At 34.3% G+C, this 16,194-nt stretch overlaps 1 protein-coding gene across 1 annotated transcript; it reads right to left on the reverse strand.

The window, feature by feature from the left end:
- Positions 1 to 1,748: 1,748 nt before the first annotated feature.
- LOC106720585 (odorant receptor 13a-like) lies at positions 1,749 to 13,989 on the reverse strand. Its single transcript, XM_014515305.2, has 9 exons — positions 13,872 to 13,989; positions 13,349 to 13,536; positions 12,435 to 12,598; positions 11,451 to 11,704; positions 10,922 to 11,018; positions 10,719 to 10,818; positions 10,369 to 10,476; positions 2,694 to 2,858; positions 1,749 to 1,805 (listed from the first exon to the last, which is right to left on the reverse strand). The coding sequence occupies exons 1-9, from the start codon at positions 13,987 to 13,989 to the stop codon at positions 1,749 to 1,751; spliced, it is 1,251 nt and encodes a 416-aa protein (XP_014370791.2).
- Between the last annotated feature and the right edge of the window lie 2,205 nt (positions 13,990 to 16,194).

Genomic DNA, 16,194 nt, shown 5'->3' on the forward strand with positions numbered 1-16,194 from the left:
CACACAAAGAGTGAGAACTCCGTTTGGCACAGACATAGTTCTTTTGTTTGACTACGCTGAGATTCAAGGAAGAAAATTAATAATACAATATTTGGTTAAAACTTGGCAACTGCAACGATGATTGTAGTATAAACAAAAATGGCAATGACGCGTTTTCTGCATTTAAAATGTAGAACACTTACTAGGTGTTAGATTCCATAGAAATATTTTCGTGAATGAAAAGACTTTGATCACTTTTTGACTAAGGCTTTGATTATTGCAGCTATATAATTAGAGTCCTAGGATCGAATCCAACTAGGCTTGAATTGTGTGTTAGAAAATAGAAGAGTTTGATTAAGTTTATGATGGATTAAAAGGATACGGTCAGCAAATAAATCTAACATTTTTCAAGTAAAATAAATTATTTTCACGGTAATTTAAATAAATAGTAACATGTTTTAAAATAAACTTTAAGACTACGTGCACTATGCCTGTCATTCGCTTACGATTTTATTACCATAACCATAGGTTAAAAAGAATATATTTCTCATTGATTTCTTAGAATAAATAATTTGTATTCGATCTTAGAAGCAATCCTAAAAGTCATAGCCTCCGAATGTTTTGTTTAAATGTAAATAAGTCGAGACAATGGGCGTTTTAACATGTCAATACGAAAGCCGACTGCGGCATTTCCGTTATCTTAAATCTTAGCGGACTCTGTTTCGTACAAGATAAATACTTAGTATGTATGTACATATCGCACCTCTCGATGAAGACTCTGATTACTCAAATAAACAGTTTTTTCTAAAATTTTATTAAATTTTTTAAATTCATATTTAAAGGTAATATTTTTATGGAGCGTGTTAACTTGAACTTACCTTCGTATTTTTAACATTCGTTTTATACACTGTGTTTTTAAATTTGTACTATTAATACCCTGAAGTTAAGTTATTCTAACTTGACACACAAGTTATTGGGTAGCCATAAAGTTCAAATGTCTTAAGTTATGAAATTATAGATTTGCTTTATGATCCATACACCTGTTCACTCTTTAATGGCGGCCATTGCTGAGCAATAAGTTCGCGAAGAAAAATGTCTTTCCTTTTAAATATTACAAACGTATAGTTTCTTACGTATCACTTATGTTAAAATATACCATGCCCATTACAACTTACAATTGTACTAAAGGTTTTAGACTAAATCAGGGCAGTTCATGACATTCATTATTCTGTATTACAATATATTAAGTTTAAAGAGGTATTGTCTCTCAAATAGTGTTAACGATTGCATATTAATTTTCCGAGAGCTATGTTTAAAACAATTTTCCTTACATCTGTAGGATCAAAAACCTTGCTCTGGATATTTACGAGTAAACTGGAGAAGTTAATTAATTAGGATAAATTTAAAAATAACAAAGGAATTTGAAACAACATTATTTAATTATTAAAAGAAATCGAAATCGTATCAGTGAATTAGAAATAAATACAATTTATTGTGCCTATAAATCTACAAACAATTGTTTAATTAATTTGGTATGCTTCATGACTAGGTAACGTGTTTGATTTGCAGAGGCAGTGCAAACTCTCAGTAAATCTTATGTGTTAAAACTAATGCCTAGTTTATATTATTCCAGTCCAGATATTGAACCCACATAGTGTTTTTCAATGCGAGTGTACATTTTTTCAGTGGTAATCCAGTGCCAGATTCGGTCGCTGAAGTGGTATAATGTAAACTGGACATTAGAGTGGAGAAGTGCGTAAAGTTGAGAATTAATCCTGACGAAAGCGTAGCAACATAGTCAATGCGCTATACGATGTTTTAACCAACTGAAACAAATTTAATATTTATTTTATTGATCAATAACAAATGTGAGAAAAAAAATTTCAAGTTTATTAACTACAAAGAGTAACCCTAAATGGTCTAATAGTCTATTAGTGAAGATTTCTTCTATCAAATCCTATAGATATTTAAGTGAAGAACACAATCTTTACAACAATATAACTACCAGCGATAAAGAGATTTAGTGAAAAAAACTACAAAGAAATAATATCATTAACATTTCAAACACGTGTTTTTTTAACGACGACTCATTTTATTATCCGTACGCTAATGAAAGTGTTGCACGCAAACATAATATTTGCAAAAAAATTCAAACAAGACTCAAGGCTTCGAAATGTTAACAAAGAATGTATTTAAAATTATTTTTTATACAAATACAATCAAATTGAATATTATTACTTTACTAACACCAGCTACTTAGCATCGTTATAATTTTATTTACTTAGATCATAAAAATGTAACACTGCATTCAAATAATGTAAGTTGAAACTATATTCAAGCAGTAGCTTTGAATTTGTTATTCTAGATCAGTACTCCTCATTATGATCATCATCCGACCTTCTTACGGTGAAGGAAAACATCGTGATGCAACCTGCACATGTATGTGAAGAAATTCAAAGATATGTGTATAGTCAACCGAGGCTCCGAGCCCCTCGGTGGGGACGTATAGTGAGCTGATGATGATGATGATGATTATCATCATTCTCATCATCATCGTCACCACCATCATCATTACATTACATCATCAAAACTCTAACTAACTTGCACCAGTCGCCCGCTGAATATTGGTCTACTCCTATATCTCACAGTATGCGTTTTTATTAACTACATATTAGTATATGTATGTATATGTAGTATGTATATATTTAACATACGTTAGCGTAAGATGCCAAAGACAGATCATACATTCCTCCGGCTGTTAACACCAGAGGTTTATTTGCTCGGGTGAAGACCAAAAGGAGAGTAGAGCGGACGCCGGGGATAGAGGCGAGGCCACGTTCCCATCCTGAGCAGTATACGGAGAATCCAATAGCCTCACTCTGAAATAATAGAATATTTTACTTTAAACTTGTTAAATATTATTTTAAGTACGGGATGTCTCAATCAAACAACAGTTACGTATCGACTGAATTTAATAATCTACCCACTATATACAATATTTTTTATCAACCGAATACTTATTTCTGGATACCTGACATCCCCCTTCTTTTAAACATGTGTATGCGTAACATAAAAAAAACTTATACAAAAAAAATAAAAATAAAAGAAACACTTACAATTAACCAACCATCCCCCTTCTTAAAATATTGTAACATTCTACCTAACTTGATATATAAGCTATATAATATTAATGAAAGAGAAAGAAAACTGTAACAATATAGTATAATAATGAGAACGTAAAACAAAATTTTCACACCATTAAAAATTTAATACAATGCAAAGAACAAAAAAAAACATACAGTCTTAAAAATACTAATCACATAGAAAATAAAATAGTAATCACAAGAAATACTAAGCATACATAATTCACCTTCGGAACAGTTTTTTTTTTTTTTTTTTTTTTTTTTTATCTCACCAGTTCCTCAAGGGTACCCGAACCGATCAGGAGGCCTCACTGTCCTGCCAAATTTCGTAACATATAAGTTGTTGCTTTCACGATTTGTACCCATCAATGATTGGGTGGAGGGATCCTGAACACGGGCGCGCGCCGCTTGTGTTTCGCAACGAACATTGAATTCATCGTCATCGTACGGCGACGCGTATGACTCACTGCGATATTCGCTATCTTTTACAATATGCCTACGGTTTCTTCTAATTACACGACCTGTACACATTTTAATTTGATAAGATCGTGGGTTAATATTTTTTATTATTACGCCATTTGACCACATCCCATTTGTAAATACTTTAACTTTGTCTCCTTGCTTTAATTCCTTCAATTTTTTACTTCTTTTATCGTAATAGTGTTTTTGATAAATTTGCCGGCTATGTAAATGTTCTTTTACTAAGTTTTTATTAACAAGTTTTGGTTCCAAAAATACCGGGGCTCGCGGTAAAATGCCTCTTAAACTACGATTGTTTAGAAGTTGAGCTGGAGAAGCTAATTTAGCACTAATTGGACTGTTTAAATATTCTAAAAGAGCTAAACGGAAATCTGTTTGGTCGTAATGTGTCTTTTTGAGTATGTTTTTTACTGTCTGTACAGCTCGTTCTACCTGGCCGTTAGACTGTGGATAGCGGGGCGAGGACGTGACATGCCTGAACTTCCAATCTGTCTCAAAACATTTAAAATGGTGTGAATTAAATTCAGGGCCATTGTCCGACATTAATATTTCCGGAATGCCCTGCCTACTAAAAATATTTTTTAAATTATCGATGACCTCCAAGGAGGTCGTGGTATTCAACTTATTTACTTCTATATATTTACTGTAATAATCCACAACAATTAAGAATGGCCTATTCGCAAAATGAAAAATATCCACTCCTAATTTAGACCATGCTCTGCTGGGTATTTCGTGAGGAATTAGACTTTCTTTGACATTTTGTTTCCTGTAGGTGAGACACGCCTGACTGTGCGAAATCATATCTGAAATTTGAGAATTCATGCTGGGCCAATACATAATCTCACGAGCCCTATTTTTACATTTTTCAGCACCTAGGTGCCCCGCATGGATTTTAAGCAGCATTTCTTTACGCATACATTTCGGTATTACTATTTTTGCGCCTTTCCAAACCATGTCAAACGCAACGGTAAGCTCGTCCCTACAATCCCAGTACGGTCTCAGCAAACATTCTACTTTGCTCTTATGATCCGGCCATCCTTTTCTAATCATCTTAATTAATGACTGCATTTCTTTATCTAACTTTGTATTACGCTGAAGTTCTAAAAAATGCGAGTCCGTAAGGGGATTGCTGACGGCGACGGCACACACCTGCGCGCGCATCGCCCAGTGCTCGCGCGCGCCCTCGCCCGCTACCGCTGGCGTCGACGCCACCGCGCGGGAAAGCGTGTCTGCTACATACAAGTACTTACCTGGCTTATATATTAATTTAAAAGAAAACGGTTGCAACCTTAACAACATTCGCTGTAAGCGAGCTGGTGCCTCCGCTATCGGTTTTTGTATTATGCTTACAAGAGGCTTATGGTCCGTTTCTATAACGACATCGTCACGACCGTAGATATACGCGTAAAACTTTTCGCAAGCGAATACGCAAGCGTACAATTCCTTTTCGATTTGTGCGTATCGCTGTTCGGTTTCCGTCAATGACTTGGACGCATAGCAGACGGGAGCGCCGTCCTGCATGAGGCAAGCGCCTAAGCCGTGTTTACTGGCGTCCACCGACACAGTCACCGGATGTTCTAAGCTGTAATATCTTAACACCGGCGGACTGACTAAACATGTTTTTAGATTGTTAAAACATTTCTCATGTCGCTCGTCCCAATGCCATTCTATATTTTTCTTTAAAAGCTCCCTAAGCAAATGCGTTTTTTCCGACAAATTCGATATGAAATTTCCTACATAATTTATGAGACCCAAGAATCTTTCTAAATCTTTAACATTCTTTGGTGTGGGCATATTTTGTACAGCCGTAGTGTGGGAGTCGTCGGGTGAAATACCGTTTCGCGAAATTTTGTGTCCTAAATATTTTAGTTCTGTCAGCCCTATCTTGCACTTTTTTTTATTCAATTTTATGTTAATTTCCCTACACCTCTGAAGTACGCGCCGTAGTCGGTCGTCGTGCACTTGCCGCGTCGGACCAAACACTAATAGATCGTCGACAAACAAAATAACGCCATCTATGTCGTCGAAGAATTCGTACAGTTTCTTATGAAAAATTTCGGAAGCGGAAGAAATTCCAAACGGCATTCTCAAAAATTTATATCTTCCAAACGCAGTATTAAAAGTGCATAAACTTGTTGAACTACCGTGTAACTTGACTTGAAAAAATGATTGCTTAGCGTCGAGAGTACTAAAAAAATTTGCACCAGATAGCCTCGATGTAATTTCATCTAGCGTTGGTAATTTAAAATGTTCACGTTTTATGGCTTTATTTAAATCTTTTGGATCCAAACAAATACGTATGTCTCCGTCCGGCTTTTTGACAACGGTCATGCTGTTAACCCAATCCGTCGGACCCTCAACTTTAGCAATAACACCTTGATCAACTAATTCGTCCAACTTTTGTTTTACGCTATCCCTTAAAGCAATTGGTAATTTACGAGGTGCGTGTATAACAGGAGTAATATTATCTTTTAAATGTATTCTATATTCTCCTGGTAGACAGCCCATTCCTTGAAAAACATCCTCAAACTCGTCTAGAATGCTATCATTAAACTGTGTATTAACTGCTAAAACACGGTGAACTACATTTAACTCTTCACATGACTGACGTCCTAAAATAGGCACGGAGTTTACATTTGCGACAATAAACTTCAATATGTATTCATTATTTTCAAAGGTGGGCATTAACTCGTTAATCCGTTAATCGTTAATTAACGAAGTTAACATTTTCCTTAACGGATTAACTTTTAAGTTAAATTCAAAAAGTGATAACGCTCTTGTTAACTTCCGTTAAATTCTACTTCCGTTAATTTAGTCCGTTAATTGTTACAATAGACACTTATTGACGTGTTGTCATTTTATTTAAATTATGCATCAGGCTACATTCGTAAGTTCGGCTATGTTCGGGGACCGTCGGCGAGTCGAATGGTGACCGAGAACAAGAGAGAACGAGCGAGTGTGACGCGTGTCATACAATATACCGAGCGGCCGGGAAAGACGTGATCAAAAGAGTACCGCAGAATCCTTGTTAGAAAATAGTGACGATTTAACCAAACTTACCTCTATCAAATATTGCGAAGTTTAGGCGCTAGACACCTTCAAAGTTTATTAATTATTTCACATTTACACAAATATCTCGAAGAGTCTTTATTACATTTTATTCACATTTAAACTGGTTTTCATTTATTTAACATCACTTTTTTTAGAACAAGACTTTGTTATAAAATCTACATAAGGTTCGAAAACACTTTATTCTTAATACAATAATTGTTATACGTGAGACGCAAAATCTATTAAAAAAGATAAACACTGCGTTGAATTGCAATCAAAATAATCGAGTGTGCATTACTCTTCAGCGTCGTACCTAAAATACAACTAAACTTTGTTGCAGACAAAAATGTTTATTTTAATGTTGGAGTTTAAAGACAACAAAAAATATAAAAAAAAATAGTTTATGGTTCATTTGAAAAAGCGTACAAATAGGATTTTTTTGTCATTGCGTAGATAAGAAACAAACAATGAAAAATAAATTCAAAAATTCGAAAGACGAAATGTGCACGCAATAAACGTTCCTCAAAAACAAAAGGGATTTAGGTGTTTATTACCGTCGTTTGTTTTTTTGGGGGCTTCTTCATAGTCAACGAAAAATAATTTTAACAACAACAAAAATATGAACAAAGGATCAAATGGACAGCCGCACAGAGAATGCGATAACGAACTCGATGGATTTATGGCCCCAACCCTTCTAATGGTCGGGGATGCACGTGCGCTGCACAAAGACAATAGCGAAGATAATTTGTTTGTTTACAAAAAAAAGTATACGACAAAACGAGAAAAAATGAGGAAATAATTATGTAAGTGAAATAATGTTAAATTATGTTATACTACTTAAATGTAATATGTGAAATGTCGCCACAAGTGACCTTTACAAAAAGACATCGATTTTTTTACGTATATCGAAAGTTTATTTTAAAATTAATCGAATGTCGTTGAAAATAATTCAAAACATATTCTTACTAATATACTATAACGATTTTATAGGTGATAAGAAAAAGAGAGGACATCACCCGCGATCGGTTGTTTTCGTTATGTCGTGTAACTTATGCTCTATACACTGAGAGTAATTTAACTTGATTTAACATATAACAATAGATCGGACGATAGGTCATTAGATGATAGAAGTTATCGAAGGCATCTCAGTTGTATGGTTTGATGCGTTGAGATGTATCACTGGATTGGTTATGTAGTTTATTTATCGATGTTATAATAAGTTTCCTCTGATGTTAGAAGTTTTATTAATAAATCTATATTAATAAATAAAAAGTAAGTAAAAAATGATAAGTCTGTTCGGGGGTCTTAGCTAAAATAAAATAAAAAAGTATTACCAAATTATACATAAAATTAAATGTTCAGTTGTTGGAGTATGAGCAAATGAATATCCTGGTGCAAATAGTAACAGATAAATGTAAATACTGCACAAAAGTTTTGATTGTTTTCTTTTGAATATTATCACATGTCTTAATGTTTAATAGAAAATTTGTGTTGTCTAAATTTAGTTAGCTCTCTAATTCCGTGACGTCGGATTGTCGATAAAAAAATTGACTAAAAAAGTCAATTGTCCATCATTGTCAGTGTAGTATATAAGTGTGTGTAACTAGTGCATGCTATGTCATTATTATGGTACAGGCATTAGTACATCGCTCCTACTGTCTAAATTTTATTTTAGTATATTATATAACTAAATTATAGATAGAATTAGCGATCGTCCGAGATTTCGTAAGCGCAGTAAAAAAAATAGCCTAAGTTTTATTGAAAGTCTCGACAAAATCGTTCCATACAATTCGGAGATTATTCATATGGCCACTTCCCGCTTGCGCCTTATACTCGTTATATAAACAAAAATTAACTTTAACTGTTAACTTTAACTTGCGTTAAATTTTCGTAAATTAAACGCTTTAACGATTAACGAAGTTAAATTTTTATTTAACGAATTAACGATTAACGAAGTTAACTTTTTGATTAACTGTGCCCACCTATGATTATTTTTATATTTCACTTTTAAGCTGCATTTCCCTAGAACTTCTATCGATGTGCCCGAGTAACCTAATAACTTAGTACAAGTTGGAATAATATTTTGTTTATTTATACCTATTTTTCGTAAAAACTTGCTAGGCAAAACATTCACGTCCGCTCCCGTGTCCAGTTTTATTTTTAAAGTGTAATTATTTATCGATACTTCCACCACCCAATCACTATTTTTTAAAAATAAGGAATTTTGACATACCCGGTCCGAAGAGTCCTCCTGCACGGCATGGACGCGACCCGCCCGGCACATTTTTTCAAAATGATTTAATCTATTACAATTTCTACATATCTTTCCATACGCCGGGCACTCGAACTTTGAGTGCGCAGTGCCGCAGCGGTTGCACACGCCGCGCTGCCACTGCGCCGGTCGCGCCGCCGGTCGCACCGGCCGCCGCGATGACGTCACCGCGCGCTCGCCGCCGCCGCCGCCGCGCTGCCGGCCGGGCGCGGGGGCGCGCTCGCCGTGTGCCGGCCGCGCCGATCTTCTGCCGCCGCACGCACACGTACACACATAGCCGCTCGTAGGGCTGGCCCGCTGCACTATATGAACGTTTTCTTCGGCGTTCACTTGCTCGCGTAATGAATTGTCCCGCTTTATAAAGCTAGCCTGGGCCCGCGACATTTCTGTTAACTTGCAGATCTCCACGGTTTTCTTAAGAGTGAGATCCTGCTCCCTCAACAGCCGTTCCCGTAGGCCGTCGTCTTTGATACCATATATTAGTCTGTCTTTTACCAGATCTTCACGCAAGCCTTGAAACTCACAGGACAATGATAGTTTACTCAACTCATTTATATATTGTTCTATTGATTCACAATCAACTTGACTCCGTCCAAAAAATTTTTGTCTCTCAATAGTTAAATTCTTTTTTCCGCTGAAGTAACTGTCGAACCTTGCCAGTAACCGCTCCGCCGTACTAAATTGTTCGTTAAATTGTTCAAATATCTCTTGACATTTTTCGCCAATGACATGAAGCAGCACATTTATTTGCACATCCGCTGTTTCCTTGTCCAACTTTATCGCCTTCATGTATATTAAAAATCTATTTTTCCATCTGCTCCATTCTCGGCTGATATTACCCGTCGTAACGTTTGCTAAATCATTGTCGAAGCAAAATGGCGGTGGCGGCTGTAATGCGTTATTCATTTTTATATAATAACACTGCACTTCATAAAAACTTTTTGTTTTTCACTTTTTCAGAATAAGAAAACGTTTACACACTAATTAAACTTAAAATTTCTCGGATCCTACCGACTGCGCCATGTTAAATATTATTTTAAGTACGGGATGTCTCAATCAAACAACAGTTACGTATCGACTGAATTTAATAATCTACCCACTATATACAATATTTTTTATCAACCGAATACTTATTTCTGGATACCTGACAAAACTTTGCATTCAGAGTCTTTTCATGGTTATTTGAATAGCAATTTAGTTCTCTCACTAGTTTTACATACTAAAATTACACCAAGGAATTTATTGGCCACTTAACAAATCTGCGTCAATAATCGTTGGTTTCTGAGACCATAATCTCATCTCTGTATTAAAGATATCGTGATACATTTCATTATCTTTGACAAAACAAAGAAAGCAATAAGTTTTAATCCGAGGTTTTCGTCTCAGAGACCCAATATAAGACGTTGGAAAATGTTGACGTTTTAAAAGGTTCATGACGATTACCTGTATGGATAATTCTTCGCACCATCGGCAAAGAATATAAAGTACTACCATGTTGTAACCCAGATAGAAAAACGCCATCAATGATTTTGTTAAATTTACTGAAACTGACTGCAAAAAACAAAGAAATCATTGATCCCTAAAGCCTAATATTAGGTGCGCACGTGAAAGGTTTTTTCCTCTGTTCATATGCTTTCCAACCAGAGGCTCAAGTTCTAAACTAGGGGTGATTAAGCCTTAGTCAATCGTCCTGATCCGAACTCTGAATAGAATTGGTTGTAGTTTTGAGGGTGATATTTTAGGTATAAGTTGACTTGAGATTCTTCTAAACTCATAAGAATACCATGACTCACCATGACAATCTGGTACCCTATAGCACAAATCAAGACTGTGCTTGTTGCCAGGTGTCCTAGCATTGGTCCGCTTAAAATTTCTCGCAGATCCAGAGTATTGCTAAAATAGTTGATAAATTATAAATATTTACGAAAAAACAACGAATAATAATTATATTCGCTTTTCATGTTAAGGTAAAATGTTACGTACATTCATAACTTACTTTAAAATAAATCTATGTTGGTTGATTAAATCCCTTAACCTTTTTGTGATTCTATATTGAAACCGCTCGTCATTCAACAATTGAGTTTCCGTCATTCCTAGAATTACGAAAAATACGACATGCCTAATTAAATTTAAATATAAATGCCATTCAAGCAATGTTACTAACGAAATTTTTTCACTAACATACTATTACACTATTGGAATTAAAATTAAAAAATACATTCTAATTTCATCACATTTTGCTAGCTGACATTCAACCACATTAGTCTAGTTTAATTGTCTTGTTGTCCAGTTAGAAAAAATATAAAATAAATAAGTACACAATTCAAAAATCTCAAGTAGGTAAGCTTTTTCATGAGATACAATAACTTTGCATTCATTAAATTAGTTTTTTTAGATGAATGCCAGCGCTTGTTCACGATTTCACCTGATGAGTGGTCGAAATATGGTACGCGCTAGCTTAATAAATGCATATTTTCACTACTCTTGAAATCCCCCACGTCATATTTGCCAAATCAAAGTATTACCTTGAAAATCTTCTGCACAATCGCTTAGTATATTCGTAAAGCAATCTTGCAGCACCGCAAATTGACATAACAGCTGCATTAAATACACCTGGATTAAGATGTCATATACCATGACGAAATACGATACATAAGTGAACATTACGATAATTGTTGTGTACACTATTGAATATGTCGAGGGATCGGTGTAAGCAAATGGTAAGTACACAGGAACCATTAAATTATAGTCAATATCGTCCATGAAAGGATATCCATACCTGGAAAATAATATTCAACGTGTATCATAGATAAGTCAGAATAATATGATGTATAATTTTAGTCCCCTTTCCCTTCCCACCCTCTTCTTATAAGGAAAGCATGGGAAGGGGAAGTGGGTCTGACAGTGAAGTAGGAAATGTCCTCTTTCTGAACATCCCTTTCTGTCGATTAAAGGTAGGTAACGCATCTGCAATTACGGATGCGGTTTATAGGCAAATGTCGCTTCGCTATTGCGGCAAATTCATGTGGCCACTTGCTCGTTTACCACCTTATGATATAAAAAAAATGTTAGAAGTACAATCGAAACGTTTGTTTGCAGTCAAATCCAATAGCTAAGTTTAATCTATATATATAAAAGAAAGTCGTGTTAGTTACACTATTTATAAAGAAGGTTAAAATAGCAAGAACGGCTGAATCGATTTGACTGAAAATTGGTGGGCGGGTAGCTTAGAACCAGGAAAAGGACATAGGATAGTTTTTACCCCGTTTTGTATTTTTTATTCCGCGCGGACGGAGTCGCGGGTAAAAGCTAGTAAACTAATATAAGCAATTGGTTACAATCTTGTTACTTGTAGATATGACTTTTCCTACAATAAAGTTGGCACTGTCGGAACAGGTTCTGATGAATACAACTTGAATATTTTACTGCAACATAATATAAGGTATGTTATTTATTCCCGACAGCTTTTTTTCATAATTTAACTTTTTCTACAAATGAAATATTGTTACCAAGCAACTAGAGTACAACTCCCAAGTTTCAGTAGAATCTTTAAATACGTCCTATTTCTCTTTACCCATATATCCACTATTTTCCTCCTCGCTTCATTAGATATATCAAAGCTGGGAGATTCCATGGCTGATGCTAAAGTTCTGAACATCTTGCGGTACTTAATCTGTAAAAAATTTAATATAATTCCTTTTTTTGTTTTACTAGTTACTTGTATTAACTCAACATCACGGGAACAACTTTCGCATTTTTTTTAAATTACCAATCTTCCATAATAAAGATCATAAATCGAATTTTAAATATCAAAAGAATGTGTGAAATCGTAAAATATTGAATCATCATTTAATTTCCTTCAACCAACAGCGAACATAAATAATTAAAAAAGTACTCCATCGTGTAATCACATACATCCTCTTTTAATTTTATTACAAAAATTTGATTAATCGGCAAACGTAACATTTACAGCATTATTTCCAATCAGAATAACGGCATTCGAACTTCGAAAATTAAGTTGATTCCCATTCGATAAATTATGCAATTAACATCAATGAAAGGGGCCTTTGTGTTGCTTTGTTCGAGGTCCGAGCGGAGCGTATGAAGATTGGAGTAACGGTATCCTTTGATTGCGTTCACGCAAACGTTATGACCATATTCCTTAGTCAACTATGAATGGATTTATCCTCATGTACTTTAATGGGTGTAAAGGTCACATTCAGAGTAGTTATTACTTAGTTAACTATCCCTTAGGATAACCTGTACTACACAATAATCCCTTAGCAACATTACGCTCAATTCAATTGTAACTTCCTACGGCTTTAACAACTGTACCGATATCTACAAAAACTGTCATTCTAGGAATAACATGTAGTTTAAAATACTTGTAAGTGTTTTTTTCGTAATTGAAAAACATTCTTACCATGTTGCGATATTTAAAGAGTGAGCTGAACTGAATGAAAGTAGCATTAATGCTGTCAGTGGCCACATCAACGCTCCATGTTATGTTGAACATATACCATATCTCTCCGATAATTATAAGCATAATAAACAGCTTAACTATGCTGCTATATATAAAGTACCCTACACTGTTTTCGACGGTCGACAATCCTGGAAAATGTTTTTTTTTTATTATTTGAAGGAAAAAGAAATGAAGTTTCTTATTGACTAACATATGAATAATCCCGTGTAATGAATCTCGTACTAAAAAGATATAGGGTGCTATGTTATATTTATCTTAATTAATAAAGAACAATCTTTACTCTTCCTTAAGTGTCTTTTGTAATTTATTTTCTAGTAGGTAACAACCTTTTGTCCAATGGAAAAAAAAATAAGTACTTTATTTTTTGTAACTTTGTTATTCAAAATAACATTTTTTATTATCAACATACTTAATGAAAAACATCAATAAAATGTGGAAGATAAACATATACTTCTTAAATTACCTGTTACATAAATAACTCTGTATATAGTTTCAAAAAATCTTGTTTCCAATTTGCCGCTAGAACTTTCTAGAGCTTTATTTTGTGTCATTTTATTCCAGAGACGGGTGATGTACGTCATTTTGTCGCGAGGGAGGAACTTGTAATGTTTAATTAACAATCTTAACCTTTAATGAACGGCTACCTATTAATTGTTGGATACAAAGCCTTTAATGATCCGAGGATTAATTGGAGTGTGTGTTTCCATTGCATCCTCTAAGAACGGATACTAACTCTATATCATAATATTGCAAGCACAGAACATTTCTGTATCGTACTTATTTGTTAGAAAATAAAATAGAAATAAAAAAGTTTTATTCTTGTAAGCATGTATATGTGTATACTAGCTTTTACCCGCGACTCCGTCCGCGCGGAATAAAAAAAATGCACACAAGATAAAAAAGTTCCTATGTTCGTCTCCTAGTTCTAAGCTACGTCCCCATCAATTTTCAGCTAAATCAGTTCGACCGATCTTGACTTATAAATAGTGTAACTAACACGACTTTCTTTTATATATATAGACTTATATTTATTATCGCATAAAACCTTGTTTATAATAGCAACACTAATCATGTTTTCGATGTAAAATGTTACTGCAACTCCTTTTACGGTTAATTTAAATCACACTTGGTTGTAGTTTAATAAGTAACGTGAGTATATGGAAATACATCCTAACATCACAGTCTTTGTCATTTTAACATTAGCGTTTAGCGTTTAAAATCTAATTTATTTGTTCAGTTCAACTAGCATTTAAATATCACTTATCAATTCACATAAGGAATTAGTTATAAAAACCAAGAGAGACTTAATGCTTGTCAACGCTTGTCTTTCAAAATAAATGATGATAAAACGATGAAACAAATTACTATTAATACATTTACTTAAATAAAAATAAATAAAATATGCTTTGTACTCATTCATTTTGGCTTTTAAATCTTATTAATATTATAAATTCGAATATCGTGTTTGTTAGAAGATACCTCCAGAACCGCTCAACTGATAACGATGAAATTTGGCATAGATTTACAACATAGAATGGAAGAACACATGTGCTACGAGTCACGGGCTAGTTTATGTCAGTCTAGCCAGCTAGTTATAAATATAACATACATTTGAAATTCTTATATAGGATTCCTGATGCCCCGATTAAGGATAAAGCAAATTCATTGTTATTATTTAGCGCAATTCCACCCTTACGGTCACACTCTTCGTCTGGTTATTTAAGCCGAAAGAATGGTTAATTAAGTCGTCCCTTAGTGATAGAATACCCATAATAAAGACTTTATGAGTATGAATACGGTAGTTATACGGCTTTCATATTTGCACACAAAACGAATGCGTCCGGTTACGAAAGTGTTGTTTATTCTTAGAACAGTCAAACGCGAGGGAGCGTGTGTCATACAAGTCCCTTTCGTAATTAGCCGACATGTGGCCGGATCAATTTATATTTACTGTACTTCAATTAAACATTCTCGCGTTACACACGTTACAATAAACTAGAACTTTGGAGATCGCCAGATGCATTAATTTACGCAGGAAAACTGACTTCAACTCTTCAACTAGAGTTATAGTTTTCATAGGTTTTGAATGTAAGACCATTTTAGGTAAGTCTCCCAAAAGGTAAATATGGAATCTATGATTATACTGTTTTAAATCTGAATTAAATAGTAATACGATGCAACAAGTTTTGTCAAAAAACGTAATGAATTTTAAACATAATTAAGGCACTTGGAAAAACACGTTAATCTTAGGTTGATTGCCCTCAGAACTTTTACGCTTTATGAAGACAAATTGCCAAGGAATTACTTAATTCGTTGCATTTAACACAATTCAACACTTATGGTTAACAGTTTAATCTGAAACAGATGTTTATAATGACACACTTGATTAACTCGGGATGTTTTCTTATTACAAACAGTTGTCGCTATTTTGTCTTCTAATTAAAAAAATAACTGAAGGTGATTTCTAGACTTGATCTAAATAATCGACCAATACCACATGTAGATAAATACCACAAATATTTGTGACTATCGCCATAGTATCGTATCGACAAAATGTATATTAAAATTTGCAGCGTCCCCAATCGCTTGTAAAGTACACCAAAAATCTAAATTAAAAATATATTTTTTTTTTCATGATCAAAAAGTAGATCTACAGAGGTGTAATAATATTTTTTGCCGTTCTTGTTGAAAAAGTTAATAAACTGGCCAGCATTTTAAAACAATTTGTAGAAAAAGGTTCACATGATTTTATGTTATCCATTATTCCCATTGAAAGCCGACTTATT

The sequence above is a fragment of the Papilio machaon genome, chromosome 8 (assembly GCF_912999745.1).
Source record: "Papilio machaon chromosome 8, ilPapMach1.1, whole genome shotgun sequence".
NCBI lineage: Eukaryota > Metazoa > Arthropoda > Insecta > Lepidoptera > Papilionidae > Papilio > Papilio machaon.